The 22,210-nt window shown below is 42.8% G+C and overlaps 1 protein-coding gene across 3 annotated transcripts in view; it reads left to right on the forward strand.

Annotated features, from left to right (window-relative positions):
* The first annotated feature begins 8,902 nt into the window (after nucleotides 1-8,902).
* Nucleotides 8,903-22,210, forward strand: part of LOC129855341 (vesicle-associated membrane protein 4-like) — a 35,389-nt gene continuing 22,081 nt past the window's right edge. Inside the window, exons 1-5 of one of the 3 annotated variants that reach the window (XM_055922888.1) lie at nucleotides 8,903-9,149; nucleotides 10,497-10,655; nucleotides 12,679-12,783; nucleotides 13,478-13,524; nucleotides 13,666-13,716. In XM_055922888.1, the coding sequence (XP_055778863.1) occupies nucleotides 10,653-10,655; nucleotides 12,679-12,783; nucleotides 13,478-13,524; nucleotides 13,666-13,716 (206 nt within the window). In that variant the 5' untranslated portion in view covers nucleotides 8,903-9,149; nucleotides 10,497-10,652. The remainder of the gene's footprint in view (nucleotides 9,150-10,496; nucleotides 10,656-12,678; nucleotides 12,784-13,477; nucleotides 13,525-13,665; nucleotides 13,717-22,210) is intronic. The other 2 variants (XM_055922889.1, XM_055922890.1) reach the window with 2 other exon arrangements.

Here is a 22,210-nt window from a genome sequence, read left to right on the forward strand (position 1 = left end):
ACACTCACTGGACTAACCACACACTCACACATATTACACTGACACTCCAACACACACACATTTCACGGTAAGGTCTACACTTGCCGCATGTGACAACAAAAATTTGATTTGATTTGAAAAGTTATAGGATCAACCATCTGGTGTGTTTGTTAGGAGTACCGAGGCCTCTGACACTAAACACACAGCAGATCAGGAGCGATTCACATGAAGGACAAGCCATTTGCCACACTTTGTTGGCTGGGATAAAGACAGATACAGCTCCATCTTGTCTACTTTAGAAGATGCAAGACAACGTTTCTCAAAGTAGATACAATAAACTAAACTACCGGTATCCATGATATCATCTGACTCAGATTTTCCTCAATTTATATTAGACTAATTAGTTCAAATTAAATGTTATTGCTCACATACACCTATTTAGCAAATGGTATTGCAGGTGTAACAAAATGCTTTTGTTCCTAGTTCCAACAGTGCAGTAGTATCTAACAATTCACAACAATGCACAAATCTAAAAGTAAATGGAATTAAGAAATATTAGGATGAGCAATGTCGGAGTGGCATTGACTAGAATACAGTATATACATATGAAATTAGTAAAACAGTATGTAAACATTAGTGACCAGTGATTTCATGTCTATGTACAGTACATGGGGCAGCAGCCTCTAAGGTGCAGGGTTGAGTACCCGGGTGGTAGACGGCTAGTGACAGTGGCTAAGTTCAGGGCAGGGTACTGGGTGGAGGCTGGCTAGTGACAGTGGCTAAGTTCAGGGCAGGGTACTGGGTGGAGGCTGGCTAGTGACAGTGGCTAAGTTCAGGGCAGGGTACTGGGTGAAGGCTGGCGAGTGACAGTGGCTAAGGTCAGAGTAGGGTACTGGGTGGAGGCTGGCTTGTGATGGCTATTTAACAGTCTGATGGCCTTGAGATAGAAGCTGTTTCTCTCTCGGTCCCAGCTTTGATGCACCTGTACTTACCTCGCTTTCTGGATTATAGCGGGGTAAACAGGCCGTGGCTCGTCCTTGCTTATCTTTTTGGCCTTCCTGTGACATTGCTTGCTGTAGGTGTCCTGGATGGCAGACAGTGTGCCCCCGGTGATGTGTTGGGCAGACTGCACCACCCTCTGGAGAGCACTGCGGTTGCGGGAAGTGCAGTTGCCGTACCAGGCGGTGATACAGCCCGACAGGATGCTCTCAATGGTACATCTGTAAACGTTTGTGAGGGTCTTAGGGGCCAAGGCGAATTTCTTCAGCCTCCTGAGATTGAAGAGATGCTGTTCCACCTTCTTCACCACACTTTCTGTGTGGGTGGACCATTTCAGATTGTCAGTGATGTGTATGCCGAGGAACTTGAAGTTTTACACCCTCTCCACTGCTGTCCCGTCTATGTGGATGGAGGCATGACTCTGAATGGTTAAACCCTTAGCCTACAATTTCTGCAGACCCGCGGAAATCAAATTTATATAATTTAAAAATCCCCATAAAATCTGTCTGTTTAGCCTCCCGAGTGGTACTAAGTGGTACTATGTGGTTTAAGGTACTGTATTGCAGTGCATGAGGTGTCACTACAGACCCGGTTCGATCTCAGGCTGTGTCACAGCCGGCCGTGACCGGGAGACCCATGAGGCGGCGCTCAATTGTCCGGGTTAGAGGAGGGTATGGCCAGCCGGGATTACCTTGTCCCATCGCGCTCCAGCAACTCCTTATGGCAGGCCAGTTGCATGCAAGCTGACTTCGGTTGCCAGCTGGACGGTGTTTCCTCCGACACATTGGTGCGGCTGGCTTCCGGGATAAGCAGTGCGGCTCAGCAGGGTCGTGTTTCGGAGGACGCGTGGCCCTCGACCTTCGCCTCTCCTGAGTCCGTAGGGGAGTTGCAGTGATGGGACAAGAATGTAACTACCAATTGGATATCATGAAATTGGGGAGAAAAGGGGGTAAAAGTAAATCTACTTTCTGACATGGAATAGCCTTCATTTCTCAGAATAGAGTTTCACAAGAAAGTGCTTTGTTTCTGGACATTTCGTGCCTGTAATCGAACTCACAAATGCTGATGCTCCAGATACTCAACTAGTTTAAAGGCCAGTTTTATTGCTTCGTTAATCAGAACAACAGTTTTCAGCTGTGCTAACATAATTGCAAAAGGGTTTTCTAATAATTAATTAGCCTAACTTGGATTAGCTAACACAACGTGCCATTGAAACACTGGAGTGATGGTTGCTGATAATAGGATAGATTTTCCATCTACAATAGTCATTTACAACATTAACAATGTCTACACTGTATTTCCGATCAATTTGATGTTATTTTTTATTTTATTTTTTTTATCCCCTTTTCTCCCCAATTTTCGTGGTATCCAATCGCTAGTAATTACTATCTTGTCTCATCGCTACAACTCCCGTACGGGCTCGGGAGAGACGAAGGTCGAAAGCCATGCGTCCTCCGAAGCACAACCCAACCAAATCGCACTGCTTCTTTAACACAGCGCGCCTCCAACCCGGAAGCCAGCCGCACCAATGTGTCGGAGGAAACACCGTGCACCTGGCCCCCTTGGTTAGCGCCAGGAGTCGCTGGAGCGCGATGAGACAAGGATATCCCTACCGGCCAAACCCTCCCTAACCCGGACGACGCTAGCCCAATTGTGCGTCGCCCCACGGACCTCCCGGTCGCGGCCGGCTGCGACAGAGCCTGGGCGCGAACCCAGAGACTCTGGTGGCGCAGTTAGCACTGCGATGCAGTGCCCTAGACGACTGCGCCACCCGGGAGGCCATTTTTGATGTTATTTTAATGGACAAAAAATGTGTTTTTCTTTCAAAAACAAGGACATTTCTAAGTGACCCCAAACCTTTGAACGGTAGTGTGTATATATATAAAGATAGATAGATGTACTTTTACCCCCTTTTGACCCCAAACATTTGAACGGTAGTGTGTGTGTGTATATATATATATATATATATATATATATATATATATATATATATATATATATATATATATTTGGACACACCTACTCATTCAAGGTTTTTTTCTTTATTTTGACTATTTTCTACATTGTAGAATAATAGTGAAGACATCACAACGATGAAATAACACATACAGAATCATGTAGTAACCAAAAAAGTGTGAAATAAATCAAAATATATTTTATATTTGAGATTCCTCAAATAGCCACCCTTTGCCTTGATGACAGCTTTGCACACTCTTGGGCATTCTCTCAACCAGCTTCATGAGGTAGTCTGGAATGTATTTCAATTAACAGGTGTGCCTAAAAAGTTAATTTGTGGATTTTCTTAACTTAATGCATTTGAGCCAATTAGTTGTGTTGTGACAATGTGTGTGTGGGGGGGTTACAGAAGATAGCCCTATTTGGTAAAAGACCAAGTCCATATTATGGCAAGAACAGATCAAATAAGCAAAGAGAAAGACAGTCCATCATTACTTTAAGACAGGAAGGTCAGTCAATACGGAAACTTTCAAAAACTTTGAAAGTTTCTTCAAGTGCAGTCGCAAAAACCATCAAGCACTACGATGAATCTGGCTCTCATGAGGACTGCCACAGGAATGGAAGACCCAGAGTTACCTCTGCTGCAGAGGATAAGTTCATTAGAGTTACCAGCCTCAGAAATGGCCAAATAAATGCTTTACAGAGTTCAAGTAACAGACATCTCAACATCAACTGTTCAGAGAAGACTGTGTGAATCAGGCCTTCATGGTCGAATTTCTGCAAAGAAACCACTACTAAAGGACACCAATAAAAAGAAGAGACTTGCTTGGGCCAAGAAACACAAGCAATGGACATTAGACCGGTGGAAAATTTGAGATTTTTGGTTCCAACTGCCATGTCTGTGAGAGACGCTGTGTATGAACGGATGATATCCTGTTTGGGGTGCAAGCCCGACCTCGGACCGAAAATGACAACAGCTGCAGAGCGCGAAATTCAAAATCTATTTTTTAAAAATATTTAACTTTTACACATTAACAAGTCCAATACAGCATTTGAAAGATAAACATCTTGTCAATCCAGCCAACATGTCCGATTTTTTAAATGTTTTACAGAGAAAACACCACATATATTTATGTTAGCTCACCACCAAATACAAAAGTGGACAGACACGTATGAATTATGATTATGAAGTATGAATTATGATTGAAGTAGCATGCACAACCAACCGAAATAAACTAAAACCAACCTAAAGAGCCCAGAAAAAACGACCTCAGATGACAGTCATATAACATGTTACACAATAAATCTATGTTTTGTTCATAAAAAGTGCATATTTTAGCTATAAATCAGTTTTACATTGATGCTACCCAAAAATGCTAATACATAGCTACAGTCTGAATCCAGCCGGGAGTAGCCAGAGAAAATACATACACCAACGTCGGCTACTAATTACACCTCATAAAACATTTCAGAAAAACATATGGTGGATAACTAATGAAAGACAGATATCTTGTGAATACAGACAACATTTCCGATTTTTGAAGTGTTTTACAGCGAAAACACAATATATCGTTATATTAGCTAACATCATAAGCTAGCATAAGGCAGCATTGATTCTAGTCAAGCGCTAGCCTAGCATAGTTAGCAGCGTTAGCATTCAACAGTTCGACATATATATGAAAAAGCATCCCAAATTGGGTCTTATCTTTCTTGGTACTCCATCAGAATGTTGTAACGGGGTCCAATGTCCAGTAGAGTCTTTAGTTGGGTTCCAGAACGAAAGATTTCCCTCTTTGGTTAGCTAGCACGGTAGCATTGCTGCGCCAGAAAGCGTTTCTTCAAAAAATTCTTCCGTCGTTTCACATCTAAAGTCCAGAATAAATTGCAATAATATAATTAAAGTATATTGAAAAAACAACCTTTAGGATGATTTTGTGACATGTAGCAAATAATATCGTAGTCAGGCATCATATTCAAAGTTATCTACCTCGTTCCAGAAGCCGAGATCAAATTATCCTTCGCGCCCGGATTTTTATTTTAACTGCGCATGTCTCACAAGAAGTTCTGTTATTCAGTCCAGGGACGAGATATTCGACCCCTTTCAATTCTCACTTCCGCATTACAGTCTGACGTACACCTCTGACGTGTCCCTATTGTCCCAAGTCAAATGGCCTTTTATAGAGAAGGTCTTAAAGAGACACATCGCATTTTGGGAAACTCAATTCGGCTGGGAAAATGGCTGTAAAAATATTTCTGTTCGACTTAGAGAAACAATTCAAACCTTTTTAGAAACTACAGACTGTTATCTATCCAACAGTAGTAAATATATGCATATTGGAAAATAAAAAGTTTCTTAGGAGGCCGTTTGAAAATGTGCACACATTTTCCAGTTTTTTCAATATTCAGCGTGCAGCCAGAACAGGATATCTGCATGTGTATTTCCCACCGTAAAGCATGGAGGAGGAGGTGTTATCGTGTGTGGGTACTTTGCTGGTGACACTGTCTGTGATTTATTTAGAATTCAAGGCATACTTAACCAGCATGGCTACCACAGCATTCTGCAGCGATACGCCATCCCATCTGGTTTGTGCTTAGTGGGACTATCATTTGTTTTTCAACAGGACAATGACCCAACACGCCTCCAGGCTGTGTAAGGGCTATTTGACCAAGAAGGAGAGTGATGGAGTGCTGCATCAGATAACCTGGCCTCCACAATCACCCGACCTCAACCAAATTGAGATGGTTTGGGATGAGTCGGACCGCAGACTTAAGGAAAACCAGCCAACAAGTGCTCAGCATATGTGGGAACTCCTTCACGACTGTTGGAAAAGCATTCCAGATGAAGCTGGTTGAGAGAATGCGAAGAGTGTGCAAAGCTGTCATCAAAGCAAAGGGTGGCTATTTGAAGAATCTCAAATATAAAATATATTTTGATTTGTTTTAACACTTTTTTGGTTACTACATGATTCCATATGTGTTATTTCATAGTTTTGATGTCTTCACTATTATTCTATAATGTAAAAAATAGTAAAAATAAAGAAAAACCCTTGAATGACTAGGTGTTCTAAAACTTTTGACCGGTAGTGTATACAGCAACACCTCCGTCATAAGCATTTCATTCTCTTCAATAGATGTTATATCCTTGTATTGCTACTGCTGTATCATCAAATGAATTATCTAAGTCTCACAAATGGCTAATATATGAATGTTATCTGATGTTAGCAAGTTATTGATTTCATCAACCTTATTTGTAAGGCTACATATATTAATATGGGCTATTTTCAGACCTTTCCTGGGTAGCTTATCAGAGATGGACATAATTTGGAAAAGAGCAAACAAAGTGAGGGGGAAGAAATATACATTCAGCAGTCCATTAATCAATTAGTGTGTGTGTGTGTGTGTGTGTGTGCGTGCTAGCTAATACGCCAAATAGCTCTTCAGATCCGGCCTTGATCGGCAGGCTCACCGGACAGAGAGCAGTAGTCCCAGCAACTGATGCCAACTGCGTCGCGGGATCCAAACTCAAAAGTTAGCTAGCTACTAAGAAACTTTTCAATACACTTTTAAAAGAATAATATTTCCAGAGCAATAAACAGAGCTCTCCCTCGTTCCGCTTTTACCAGGAAGAGTGAATGGGCAAGACAAAAAGAGTTCAACAGAGGGTGCACTGTACATTATTTGTGTATGTGTATGTGAGACATTGAATTAGGCTGCATCCGCATGTGGAGAAAAAAAAGGTGTAATGCCTTGATCACACCGACAGTGTCTTTGCGCAAAATGGTACTCAGCATAATCTGGATGTGTGCAACAAAAATTAATCCTTCACCATCTGCTACCATTTTTGTCAAGCCGTCAATGCATACAGTTTGACGCTTACGTCTGATAAATCCAACGTACGCACCACACAGAACGCACTTCAACTGCCTCTGCAACAAAATGCTGCAGAGAAAATTCAGTGTTCCATTGGAAATGAACATACTTCTGGATGCAATGACACTGTCGGTGTGATTGAGGTGTAAGCCAGCTAACGGTAGCTACTAAGCTAATAGCAACCCTATATGCTTGACAGGCTAGCATTAGCTTAGCGTTACCGTATACAGTTTTTCTCTAAAAATACAACTCTGTAACATATAACACTTGGGCGGGGAGATGTCAGGGCCTAGACCATGTAAACAGAGTAGATAATAAACCACAATATTATCTCAGAGGTGCTATAAATCAATAAGTTCAAACCAGAATATTATCTGGCGCCATTTATTCTTATGTTATTCCATGGGCTAGCCTTGTATATCTGCAAATCCAGTCATCTCTATATGTCAAGATCACTAACAGTTTTCACTTGATCAATTTACACATTTAAACTTTACTATTTCAACATAAAAGGTAAGTATCACTCTGATAACCATTTAAACTCTAACATGTTCTATAGATAATGTGCTTGTGTACACCACATACCTGTTTATGAGAACAGAGACAGGAGAAGAAACGGTTAAAGTTGTAGTCACAGGCGTGTGTTGTTGAGGGTAGACGCAAAACGCTGTGCTCTCTCGCCCCCTGCTGGTGGCAACAGCCTAAGGAATTCCCAATGGAAATCCTTGGAGGATTTAGCCTAAAATAATAGTGGATTATTTTTATTTTATTTAAATGTAACCTTTATTTAACTAGGAAAGTCAGTTAAGAACAAATTCTTATTTACAATGACGGCCTACCCCGCCAAACCCGGACGACGCTGGGCCAATTGGGTGCCGCCCTATGGGACTCCCAATCACGGCCGGATGTGATACAGCCTGGATTTGATCCAGGAACTGTAGTGACGCCTCTTGCACTGAGATGCAGTGCCTTAGACCGCTGCGCCACTTGGGAGATTATATACCATATACAGTCATTGATTACAACAACAAAATCTAAACCATGTTTTATAAATAATAATATTAAATAGTTATAAATGTATCACTAGCCACTTTAAACAATGCCACTTTATATAATGTTTACATACCCTACATTACTCATCTCATATGTATATACTGTACTCTATACCATCTACTGCATCTTGCCTATGCCGTTCGGCCATCACTCATTCATATATATTTATGTACATATTCTTATTCATTCCTTTACACTTGTGTGTATAAGGTAGTTGTTGTGAAATTGTTAGGTTAGATTACTTGTTAGATATTACTGCACGGTCAGAACTAGAAGCTCAAGCATTTCGCTACACTTGCATTAACATCTGCTAACCATGTGTATGTGACCAATAAAATTTGATTTGATAAATACAATGTGATTCCATAAATTTATGGGCAACCACATCTATATTGTACAAAATTAAACACTCATACTTCGATAGGTTTCTGTGCGTTTTCAACATTTGTACATTTCAAATGATAAACCTACAATAATCTACACCATCTCAATCTAATCTCAAAACGAGCTGGCAAGTATCATCTACAGTAGATACAAGAAACAGCAAAGTATATATATGGCCATATATTACTTTTACTCTTTAGGAATCTCTCACCATCTTCACCACCCTCTCTACATCTTCCTCTCACCATCCTCTCCTCATCCTCTAGCATACCCATCTCCATTCCTTCATCCGCCTTGCTTGGAGCCACTCTCAGACGCGGGGTCATCTGTTGCTCTCATTAGGGCCTCTGGTGTGCCATTCAACAAATTCTCTTCAGTCTTTCATTGATTCTTTCCCATGTTTACAAACACCAGAACAGACTATTTCAGGGCTGTTACAGTAGTGTAGTAAATCTGGACTAGACAGATACCCTTGAAACTGCTGGTTGAACTGAAGAACTCATCTAAGGCATGGCATAAAAATGAACTACCAGTAGGCATGTCTGAGCCATGGTCACCCCCACAGCACTTACACCTATGAAGGTTCACAATCATAGCCATTTCTCTCTATTTTCATTTTCAGCATTTCAGTCTTCCACCAATTGTATTTACTTGATTGTGCCAATCTTCAGATTGACGCTGCCACAAATCAGGGAGAGAGACTGGGCAGGCGCTAAGGGTATTCTCCAGCTGATCAGAGAAAGCAGGAAGAATTGGGAGAGCATCTCTGTAGCGACCGTCCTCAGCTGGAAGAAAATGCATTGATTTATTTTAGAAAGCTAAACAGAACATTGTGATCCTGTATTTATAAACAAAGCTTGTTTGGTCGTCTGTGTCAAGAGCGAGAGTGGATTCAACGAAAACAGCAGGTAACGTTAGCATTAGCTTGCTGGCTAGCTAACATTACAGCTGTGTGTTTTCTCTGTGGCTATGAAATGAACGTCGTCGCCAGCGGCCTGTCTGCATATTCATTTTAGCCACACGCTAGACTATACTCTTAACTAAAATAATGACATTGTATTTGTTGACTTCAAATAGCTAGTCCTGATTGTGTTAGCTAGCCAATTATTAACCAACTGGCTAGCTAAACCAGCTCTGCTAACTGACGTACATTTTCCATTCACAGAAGACAATGACTATCTGGCATTCTCGATATTTCAGATTTAGCTGGCTGTGTGGCGTGACTGCAATATGATATAGCTCACTCTATTCTTGATGACGAATTGCTGAGGATAGCTACTGTAGCTAACGAACGTTAGCTGGCTATTGCTACACAATCAGTGTTGTTGATGTCAAAGGATTAATTGGTGTCAAATGATTAATGTTACTGGTTATGTCATCAGATCAGAGGAGATGTATCAGTGTGTCAACTGGATTTTATGTAGAGTGCTAGCTAATCCATTGAATATTGTAATCATCAAATGCCATGGTAAACTGCAGCTCAGCGATGCCCCGGGCAGGGCCTTGCATTGCCTAATAAGTCGCTGTCATACCAGCTTTCTGGTATACAGACTGAACTAAAGCACTTAAACGTGGAACGTTTCCTTACAAGCCAGAATGTTGTAAGGATTTCGTCAATACAAATGTACGTGACTTAGTTGTCCAAGGGACAGCTGATAAAGGAACGTCGGCGAGGTCTTGCATATATTATTGCTAGTCTGTACCTGCTTAACCAACTCCTGTATCATACACTAGGCTATGTGAAGTGTGAACTATGCTCTCAGCCAAACAGAAATATCAGAGTTTTACTTCCTTCAGATAAACCTTTGATTATGGCTGCCTAAACTGGTTGTTTACTTTCTTACCAGATATGAGGCTCTCTGTCATTTCATCATTCCCCTTATAGCTGATGACCTTCTGCCATTTAGATACTAGGAATAGGCTACACCTTCTCAGCTGATAACTGCTTTTTCCTCACTTGATTTTTAAATGCACAATCTGTAGTTTCACAGTCCTCTGTGGCTTTGGGACATACACTCAAGGGTGCAATTAAACACACACAAACACTCTCCTCTCCATCTCTCTCTTCCCATCCATCCCTCTTTTCTTCATAGATTTTGGGATGACCAAAACTTCTTACCACAACTTGACGTTACAGATTGTGCCTTTAAAGTGCTTATTTCAAAGCTGCATACTTACATATATGCAACCCAGCTCTGCTAGATTTGGCTTTTCTCTTCTTTCTGTGCATCTCTCTCTCTCTCTTTTCTCTGTAGTTGCGTGAGATAGAGCCCTGTCCCCTGCCACTATCTCCTTCTCTGTTTACCAGAAAGTTCTACTCCGCTCCTGGCCACGGAACGGCCCTTTTCCAACTGCACTGCCAGAAGGAGACGCTGAGAAAAGCAACAGTTTCAGAGTCTGAGCTGGATTCAATGGTACCAGAGGGACTGGAGGAAATTGGGTGGAGGAAATTGGGTGGAGGAAATTGGGTGGAGGAAATTGGGTGGAGGAACTTGGGTGGTGGGGCTGGGGCAGGAGGGGCTGGTGCAGGAGAGAAGGGCTTGGGGTGGAAGCTGTGAAGACAGGAGAGGTGGGATGTGTTTAGACAGAGTTCAATTCAATAAATCTTTGTCCCCAATTCATGTGCAGCATAAAAGTATGAAAAGGCGATGGGTTTGGAGTGGGAAAAGGAGGTATTTACTCTTCCTTGCGCTGTCTCTCCTCACCTAAATGCATTTGACTTCAGTTTCAGTGGAACAATTTGATGTTTGGTTGTACAACTCGGAGGCTACACGGGAGGCCTTTGTTCCACTGAGAAGCAGGGGTTGAGTTTTATAGACCTGGGGCTGGGTTTGATGCACACCCAGGTACTCAACTGATCTGGGAACAGGAAGGGTTGAGGCTAGCTGGAGGAACAGCATGTTTTCTACTCCGGGGTTCAGAGAAAGAGACAGGGCCTAGGGAGGAGAGCGGAGAGGAGGAACCAGGGAGGAGACGGAGGGAGGAACCAGGGAGGAGAGTCAGACACTCAATGAAGAGGTACAGGCAGCAGAGAACAGACACAGGAGCCCTCCCCTGAGTGAGCTTGGTACCACAGCATAGCCAGCAAGAGGTTTTAAATCAAACCCTGCTCCCCAATAAAACTGCTCCCACGTACCACCCCTTAACAGGGAACAGGCAGGAGAGAGGAGCACCTCTGAATAACAACTAAGGCCACTCTGCTGAAATGGAACATTTTAGTGTTTAAAAATCTTTCCAACAGCACCACCCACTCATAAGTAGTCCTAACTCTCCTACATCACATCCTGGCAAGCCTGAAATAATCCCTCTAGGCCTAGGGGTTAGGGAAAATGGTTTTAAAACCAGAATGGTTCTGTTACTGAATATGCTTGTTTAAAAACTCTAAATGAGTTCTATATGTTTTGAAGATTTAGGTGAAGTGTTCTCTGCTCTCACTTTACATGGTGAGGACTGCAGGCCTCACACACACAAACCCCACTCCTTTCTTGACTGCTCTGTCTGCTGTTACACTTAAATATGTGTTTCTGGAAAACACTGGTCATGTTTCGTCAAACACTGTGTACAAAACATTGAAAACAGCTGCTCTTTCCATGACATAGACTGACCAGGTGAATCCAGGTGAAAGCTATGATCCCTTATTGATGTTACTTGTTAACTCCACCTCAATCAGTGTCGATGAAGGGGAGGAGACCGGTTAAAGAAGGATTTTTAAGTCTTGGGACAATTGAGATGGATTGTCTTTGAGTGCCGTTCAGAGGGTGAATGGGCAAGACAAAACATGTAAGTGCCTTTGAACTGGGTATGGTAGTAGGTGCCAGGCGCACCGGTTTGTGTCAAGAACTTTCACGCTCAAGTTGTGTTTGTGTGTATAAAGTACGGTCCACCACCCAAATGACATCCATCCAACACTGACACATCTGTGGGAAGCATTGGAGTCAACATTAGCCAGCATTCCTAATGTTTGGCATACTTAGTTTATAGATTTAGCAGTGGCGTAAAGACTCAGGGAACATTGAGGGGAACCAGACTCAATCATTATTCTGAACATAAGAGGTTGTGTTGGACCAGAAGTGTGTAAAGACTCAAGCAGGCAGGCCAGCTATGCCACACTATATCTGTGACGTGATAACCATCTGGACAGTAAGCTGGTGTTGAGTGAGTGAGTGTCTGGCGTTGGTATGATGACTGTAGCAGCAGTGGTCACCTGGAGGACTCGCTAACAGTTTGCAGGCTTTCGTTTCCAGCCCAGCACACCTGATTCTACTTATTATGGTTGATTATTGGATGTGTTATTGCTGGCTGGAGCTAAAGCCTTCACACCCCAGTAGGACCAGGGTTGCTGCTGTACTGTAGCAGACAGTAGTTTGTGTGTGTGTGTGTGTGTGTGTGTGTGTGTGTGAGGTCTCTAACAGGTGTGTTTCTCCTCCTGTCCTACAGAAGGAACCAGAGCGGGAGGAGCAGCCTGACGACGCCAACATGCCTCCCAAGTTTAAACGACACCTCAACGATGAAGAGGTCACTGGATCCATACGCAGCGAGAGGGTGAGACACTGGTGGAGGGAGTCAGGTTCAATGGTTTCTATTCTATTTACAAAAACATTTGTTTCCCCAGTGCAAACTCATTTAAGCTCGGAATTAAAAACAAGGGGAGAGATTTTGCGGGAGGGACATTGCAGGGAGACGGAAACCCTTCTCTGAGGTTCAGAGAGGACCCATTCCTACTCTCTCAGCGTTGTTATTGTCTTCAGCTAAGATCAAAGAGAAACAGACACACACCCCCCTCACCATCCCCTCTTCTCTGATAATAGCTCCTAGTCCTCTTCTGGGTCCCGGGACCACATCCAGGAGTGGGCAGAGCAGAGCAGTGACACGCAGTCAGATGGCGAGGATGGAACATGGGTAGTGGAGAGGCAGAAAGGGCGTTTGAACCACTCCTCAGATAAAAAGGATTTAAGCCTTTATCATATGGATTACAATCCCCCAGTTATCTGGTGGTGTCTTTATATGCAGCAAGAAATATATTTATATCATTAAAGGTCCAATGCAGCTGTTTTTATCTCAATATCAAATCATTTCTGGGTAACAATTTTCAATTAAAATTATCAAAAAGAAACCAAAATAGCTTCTTAGCGAAATGCAATTTCTCGAACAAGAATTTTGCTAGGACTGTTTGGGAGAGGGGCCTAATGGGAGAGATTTGTCTGACCCTTGACCTCTGACCTCTGCCCCCTCACAGAGGAACCTGTTGGAGGAAGACTCTGATGAAGAGGAGGACTTCTTCCTGTGAGTAATAATCCCACATACATTGTTTGTGTCTGAAATGACTACTTATTTCTGCCTATTTCTGCTTTCGAATAGAGCCCATATTGGGCTGTAAGGCTGTGTATCTGGAGCCAACAGATTTTCTGTATGCTTGTCTTTCAGGAGGGGACCAACTGGACCCAGATTTGGAGCCGGAAATGACAAAATCAGACAGTAAGTGTGTGTATGTGCGTTTGGTGTGTGTCTGCGTGTGTATCTTTGGGAGGGGGGCTTGAGTCATATTAGAAATTATGAATGAAAGATGTAATTCCCTTTTTTCTTAATATTGAATTTCCTGCACCATTAACATCTGACTGAAAAGAACTACATGTTTCTGTGGAACTGCTGAACACAGTTGATTTTGATGGTTCTGGATACAATACTACTGCCTCCTAGTAGTACTGCCTCTTACTGGAACCCTCTCTGATTCCAAGGTAGACATTGTCTTTTGGGCAGCAGGTGGTCTAGCGGTTGGTCTAGTAGTCACCGCCGATGCCCACAGCACATCGACTGCATGTCTGTTCTCCAATCACAGCCCTTCTGCTGTCCTGTCTATCTCTGTCTGTCTGCCTGTCTGTTTGAGCGGTAATTTTCGGACAGACAGAGGTCCCTTGGTGCATCGCAGATTATTTGATGTATCCGGTCAGGTCGGTGCCCTTGAGCCGGTGCTTGGTATAGTCAAAGATCCTTCTCCTGGAGCTCTTGGAGAACAACTTGGCACAGAACTCGTTATGTTTCTCCATGCGGCTGCGATCAATGCACCGGCTGCAGTGCTCACACGGCTTCAGCTTGAAGTTGGTAGCACTCATCCCAAATCAACGTTTCATCTCCACCTGAATGAAGGAATTAGCCTAATTTAGTTTATTAGTTTGGCAAATTTAAAATACATTGCGTTTTCCTTATGAATACAACACTACACAGATTAAAATGGTCAAGGATAAAAATCAGTCAACCAAATGATTTCCATTGTGGTCCTCCTCGTTATTAGATGGGCAAAGGTACGCACAGCTCAGGCAAGACTCTGTAGTGAGCACTCTAAAGGCACTTTACGTTTTATTAAACTGAAGGGAAAAAATACATACTTATGATCACAACACTGAATTATATCATCAATAGACTAATTCACCTCTCTGTTTTTCTTATTCTCTTCATTTACACTCTTCTTGACCCACTCCTTGTTCACCTATCTTTACATTTTACATATATATACAGTACCAGTCAGAGGTTTGGACGCATCTACTCATTGAAGAATAATAGTGAAGACATCAAAACTATGAAATAACACATGGAATCATGTATTAACCAAAAAAGTGTTAAACAAATCAAAATATATTTTATATTTGAGATTCTTCAAAGTAGCCACCCTTTGCTTTGATGACATCTTTGCACACTCTTGGCATTTTCTCAACCATCTTCATGAGGAATGCTTTTCCAACAGTCTTGAAGGAGTTCCCACATATGCTGAGCACTTGTTGGCTGTTTTTCACTCTGCTTCACTCTGCGGTCCAACTCATCCAAACCATCTCAGTTTGGTTGAGATCGGGTGATTGTGGAGGCCAAGTCATCTGATGCAGCACCATCACTCTCCTTCTTTGTCAAATAGCCCTTACACAGCCTGGAGGTGTGTTTTGAGTCATTGTCCTGTTGAAAAACAAATGATAGTCCCACTAAGCACAAACCAGATGGGATGGTGTTCGCTGCAGAATGCTGTGGTAGCCATGCTGGTTAAGTGTGCCTTGAATTCTAAATAAATTCCATATGTTTTATTTCATATTTTTGATGTCTTCACTATTAGTCTACAGTACAATGTAGAAAATAGTAAAAAATAAAAACCCTGGAATGAGTAGGTGAGTCCAAATGTTTGACTGGTACTGTATATATATATTTTTTTATCTCACATCTGCTTTGGCTTACTCTCCATGCTGCCCTCTTCTTTGTTTTTCATCACCTCTTTCCTCCTCTTCGTTATCTCTTATCACCCATAGGTCAGAATCCACCTTCATTTGGCAGATCTCCTGGATGTACTTCTTCATTCTGAACTGTTCCTTTGCTTTCTTCTCCTCCAAAGTCTGGGCATCCATCTTGGCCTCACTCTTCATCAGGTTCCATTCGTGCCTGACACAGATCAGCTTGGGCTTCAGATATTTTGTCAACTGGTCAGCCTCCAGGTTGAAGAGATACCATCTCATTGGGGCATGGCGGTAGATCCTGTACATTTAAGGTCAGAGTTAAACTGAATGTGTTTCTTCGTGACTTGTCCTCTGGTCTGACAGGCCGGAATAGCTTATTTTTGGCATCATTGTTTGGCACAGTGACATTGGCTCTAGTGGGACACTTGGCTACCAATTTGGCTCCATGGACTGCCTTCCAATGGCTTGGCGCTATAGAGGTAGATGTCTTTCACCACGCAGGTTTGATCCCTCTTGGTCTGGGTAGGTCACAGTGGCTTCCAGATGTGAGGAAAAGTAGCCTTCCCTCTCTGCTGAGATGTTGGAGCTGCATTGACTCTTCCCATTGCAGATGGCACTTTTCTTTTGCAGTACTGGGATTCTAGAAGAGGGATGTGGCTTCTTTTCCTCATTCTTAATTTGTTCCACAGCCTTCAAACTGGCAAGTCATTGCAGAGCACTCTTTCTTCAGTCAACTCCAGTACTGGGATTCTAGAGGAAAGATGCAAGGTGTGACGAACCTTCTGGTTGAGCTCAGGAAACCTCTCGGTGGCAGGCTGACGGGAGTTGGTGGTGGCAGCACCAAGGTTGCCTGTTTTAGCATTATCTTCCTGTAGCAGCTGCAGGAATCTCCTCACCATCAAGGAGATTGACAGAGGCAGTTTAGGCACCTTTTTCCACAACCAAGTTTTTGTCTAGTAGCACATTCTATATTTTATGATGATCTACTGTAATAACTCAGGAGGAATCTGCTAGATGGTCTTCTTGATACTCATCTTCTATGTCAGTAGTCAGTCACCAGAATGTTCAAATGGAATGTTTTTGGAATGTATTGATCAGTTGTGACATCATGGCTGGTTCACACATGACATTCTAATTCAATGGGCTCACGTGTTTATATAGTTGTGATGTCATAATGGATCAATACTGCCCAAAAGCAATACTGTAAGACTCAAATCAATTATTTGTCACATGTTTCGTTAACAACAGGTGTAGGACTAACAGTGAAATGCTTACTTACGGGCCCTTCCCAACATTGCAGAGAGAGAGATAATAACACAAGGAATAAATACACAATGAGTAACGATAACTTGGCTATATACACGGGGTACCAGTACAGAGTCGATATGCAGGGGTACGAGGTAATTTAGGTGGATCTGTACATATAGGTAGGTGTAAAGGGACTAGGCAACAGGATATATAATAAACAGTAGCAGCAGCGTATGTGATGAGTCAAAAGAGTTAATGCAAAAAGAGTCAATGCAGATAGTCCGGGTATCTATTTGGTTAACTATTTAACAGTCTAATGGCTTGGGGGATAGAAGCTGTTCTGGGTCTTGTTGGTTCCAGACTTGGTGCATCGGTACAGCTTGCCGTGCGGTAGCAGAGAGAGCAGTCTATGACTTGGGTGGCTGGAGTCTTTGACAATTTTTAGGGCCTTCCTCTGACACCGCCTTGTATAGAGGTCCTGGATGGCAGGGAGCTTGACCCCAGTGATGCACTGAGCAGTATGCCCTACACTCTGTAGCGTCTTTCAGTCGGATGCCAAGCAGTTGCCAGACCAGTCAAGGTCAAATTAAAGATGCTCTCAGTGGTGCAGCTGTATAACTTTTTAATGTCTGTGGCCCTTGCTAAATGTTTTCAGCCTCCTGAGGGGTAAGAGGCGTTGTCGTGCCCTCTTCACGACTTTGTTGGTGTGTGTGGCTTTAAGCTCTCTACGCGCTCCACTACAGCCCCTGTCGATTTGGATGGGGGCGTGCTTGGCCCTTTCGTTTTCTGTAGTCCATGATCAGCTCCTTTGTCTTACTGACGTTGAGGGAGAGATTGTTGGGCTGGCACCACACTGCCAGGTCACTGACCTCCCTATTGGCTGTCTCATCGTCGTCGGTGCTCAGGCCTACCAACGTCGTGTCGTCAGCAAACTTAATGATGGTGTTGGAGTCGTGCAAGGCCACACAATTGTGGGTAAACAGGGAGTACAGGAGGGGACTAAGCACGCCGCCCCTAAGGGACCCCTGTATTGAGAGTCAGCGTGGCAGATGTGTTGTTGCTTAATCTCACCACCTGGGGTCGGCCCGTCAGGAAATCCAGGATCCAGTTGCAGAGGGAGCTGTTCAGTCCTAGGATCCTGAGCTTAGTGAAGAGTGATGACTCAGCTATGGGACGGACTACTCTTACAATTTTGCGCCGGTTTTCTCGATTTTAGGCTCAAAAGAAGCGCTTCGTCCTCTTATAGGCCACTGTGTTCTGTATTTTTGTTTATTTTCCCTGTTTTTATGTTTAGAATATCAATGTTACTATGGGAGATGACGCTGTCCGAAAGCATTTGATGTAAGCGTTTGTAGGCCAATTTTGAATCTGTAAATTGACTACATTAGCCATAATGCACATTGACTGGACATTTCAAATTACCATGGCTGTTATCCATCACAATAGTAATATTAATTTATGCAACATGCAGCAATCCACGGTATAGAAGGGACAGTATCAACTGCACTGCAGTTCTCATGACCCGCTGCTCTTTTTTTCCCAAACTCAAACTAACCCTCAAATCCTTTCAAATAAAGCAATGTACATAATTAGTCAGATGCACTAGGACTAAAACATAGGCAACAAACGTGAGCTGGTAGATTAGTCAACTCACACTGCACATGTGGAAATTACTCTCCCAGTATGGATGTTTGGTGTGCACCGACATGCAGGACTAGGGTTTAATATTTTCCCATCCCGAGAAATAACTTTTCTCCCCGGTAACCCGGTTTTTCCCGCCAAAACCAGAAGTGTCCTTCAAAAGTATTATAAAGCATATAAATATGTCTGTATTTGATTAGAGCTTTGATCAGCATAAATTCTAACCTGATGCTACCTGAGCCTGATGAGCCATATATTAAATAGATTTTATTAATTACATTTAATGAGCCCAAGCCAAAATTATTGTGCCCTTATCCAGTACATGTATGATACAGGTTACTTACTGCACATTACGCACAACAGAAAAAGCCCGTAGATGTAGCTAGCTATATGTTCTCATTTTGTTACGTTACAGCCTTATTCTAAAATTGATTCAATTATTTTTTCCCTCATCAATCCACACACAATACCTCAATGACAAAGCAAAAACAGGTTTTTATAATTTTTTTACAAATGTATAAAAAAAATCTATAAAAGTAATTATCACATTTACATAAGGATTCAGACCCTTTACTCAGTACTTTGTTGAAGCACCTTTGGCAGTGTTTACAGCCTCAATTCATTTTGGGTATGACACTACTAGCTTGGCACACCTGTATTTTGGGATTTTCTCCCATTCTTCTCTGTAGATCCTCTCAAGCTCTGTCAGGTTGGATGAGGAGTGTCGCTGCACAGCTATTTTCAGAGCTACCCAGAGATGTTTGATCAGGTTCAAGTCCGAGCTCTGGCTGGGCAACTCGAGGACATTCAGAAACTTGTCCCGAAGCCACTCCTGTGTTTTGGCTGTGTGCTTTGGGTCGTTGTCCTGTTGGAAGGTGAACCTTCGCCCCAGTCTGAGGTCCCGAGCGCTCTGGAGTAGCTTTTCATCAAGGATCTCTCTGTACTTTGCTCCGTTCATCTTTCCCTCGATCCTGACTAGTCTCCCAGTCCCTGCTGCTGAAAAACATCCCCACAGCATGATGCTGCCACCACCATTCTTCACCGTAGGGGTGGTGCCAGGTTTCCTCCAGACTTGACTCTTGGCATTCAGGCCAAAGATTCCAATCTTGTTTTTATCAGACCAGAGAATCTTGTTTCTCATTGTCTGAGAGACCTTTAGGTGCCTCTTGGCAAACTCCAAGTGGGCTGTCGTATGTCTTTTACTGAGGAGTGGCTTCCGTCTGGCCATTCTACCATAAAGACCTGATTAGTGGAGTGCTGCAGAGATGGTTGTCCTTCTGGTAGGTTCTCCCATCTCCACAGAGGAACTCTGAAGCTCTCTCAGAGTGACCATCAGGTTCTTGGTCATCTCCCTGACCAAGGCCCTTCTTCCCTGATTGCTCAGTATGGAAGGGCGGCCAGCTCAGAGTCTTGGTGGTTCCAAACTTCTTCCATTTAAGAATGATGGAGGCCACTGTGTTCTTGGGGACCTTCAATGCTGCAGACATTTTTAGCACCCTTCCCCAGATATGTGCCTCGACACAATCCAGTCCCGGAGCTCTACGGACAATTCCTTCAACCTCATTGCTTGGTTTTTGCTCTGACATGCACTGTCACCTTATCGACAGGTGTGTGCCTTTCCAAATCATGTCCAATCAATTGAATTTACCACAGGTGAACTCCAATCAAGTTGTAGAAACATCAAGGATGATCAATGGAAACAGGATGCACCTGAGCTCAATTTTGAGTCTGATAGCAAAGGGTCTGAATGCTTATGTAAATAACATATTTCTGTTTTTTATTTAACACATTTGCAAAAAATTCTAATAAACAGTTTTTGCTTTGTCTTTATGGGATATTGTTTGTAGATTGAGGGGGGAAAACTATTCAGTCAATTTTAGAATATGGCTGTAACAAAATGTGGAAAAGTGAAGGTGTCTGAATACTTTCCGAATGGACTGTATATTGGATGCTGTAATTTCACAGTATCCCTTTAATGTTGGTATAGCCAGAGCCCAAAAAACTAAACAAATAAACATACAGCGAGGCAAAAAAGTATTTAGTCAGCCACCAATTGTGCAAGTTCTCCCACTTAAAAAGATGAGAGAGGCCTGTAATTGTCATCATAGGTACACTTCAACTATGACAGACAAAATGAGATGATTAATGATTATGGTGGAAAATAAGTATTTGGTCACCTACAAACAAGCAAGATTTCTGGCTCTCACAGACCTGTAACTTCTTCTTTAAGAGGCTCCTCTGCCCTCCACTCGTTACCTGTATTAATGGCACCTGTTTGAACTTGTTATCAGTATAAAAGCCACCTGCCCACAACCTCAAACAGTCACACTCCGAACTCCACTATGGCCAAGACCAAAGAGCTGTCAAAGGACAACAGAAACAAAATTGTAGACCTGCACCAGGCTGGGAAGACTGAATCTGCAATAGGTAAGCAGCTTGGTTTGAAGAAATCAACTGTGGGAGCAATTATTAGGAAATGGAAGACATACAAGACCACTGATAATCTCCCTCGATCTGGGGCTCCACGCAAGATCTCACCCCGTGGGGTGAAAATGATCACAAGAACGGTGAGCAAAAATCCCAGAACCACACTGGGGAACCTAGTGAATGACCTGCAGAGAGCTGGGACCAAAGTAACAAAGCCTACCATCAGCAAGGGCATTGAAGATGAAACATGGCTGGGTCTTTCAGCATGACAATGATCCCAAACACACCGCCCGGGCAACGAAGGAGTGGCTTCGTAAGAAGCATTTCAAGGTCCTGGAGTGGCCTAGCCAGTCTCCAGATCTCAACCCCATAGAAAATCTTTGGAGGGAGTTGAAAGTGCGTGTTGCCCAGCAACAGCCCCAAAACATCACTGCTCTAGAGGAGATCTGCATGGAGGAATGGGCCAAAATACCAGCAACCGTGTGTGAAGACTTACAGAAAACGTTTGACCTCTGTCATTGCCAACAAAGGGTATATAACAAAGTATTGAGAAGCTTTTGTTATTGACCAAATACTTATTTTCCACCATAATTTGCAAATAAATTCATTAAAAATCCTACAATGTGATTTTCTGGATTTTTTTTCTCCCTAATTTTGTCTGTCATAGTTGAAGTGTACCTATGATGACAATTACAGGCCTCTCATCTTTTTAAGTGGGAGAACTTGCACAATTGGTGGCTGACTAAATACTTTTTTGCCCCACTGTATACAGTGGGGAGAACAAGTATTTGACACACTGCCGATTTTGCAGGTTTTCCTACTTACAAAGCATGTAGAGGTCTGTAATTTTTATCATAGGTACACTTCAACTGTGAGAGATGGAATCTAAAACAAAAATCCAGAAAATCACAATATGATTTTTAAGTAATTAATTTGCATTTTATTGCATGACATAAGTATTTGATCAACTACCAATCAGTAAGAAATCCGGCTCTCACAGACCTGTTAGTTTTTCTTTAAGAAGCCCTCCTGTTCTCCACTCATTACCTGTATTAACTGTGCCTGTTTGAACTCGTTACCTGTATAAAAGACACCTGTCCACACACTCAATCAAACAGACTCCAACCTCTCCACAATGGCCAAGACCAGAGAGCTGTGTAAGGACATCAGGGATAAAATTATAGACCTGCACAAGGCTGGGATGGGCTAAGTCGCTCTGGATAAGAGCGTCTGCTAAATGACTTAAATGTAAATGTAAATGTACAGGACAATAGGCAAGCAGCTTGGTGAGAAGGCAACAACTGTTGGTGCAATTATTAGAAAATGGAAGAAGTTCAAAATGACGGTCAATCACCCTCAGTCTGGGGCTCCATGTAAGATCTCACCTCGTGGGGCATCAATGATCATGAGGAAGGTGAGAGATCAGCCCAGAACTACACGGC

Source organism: Salvelinus fontinalis, chromosome 5 (genome assembly GCF_029448725.1).
Source record: "Salvelinus fontinalis isolate EN_2023a chromosome 5, ASM2944872v1, whole genome shotgun sequence".
NCBI classification, from domain to species: domain Eukaryota; kingdom Metazoa; phylum Chordata; class Actinopteri; order Salmoniformes; family Salmonidae; genus Salvelinus; species Salvelinus fontinalis.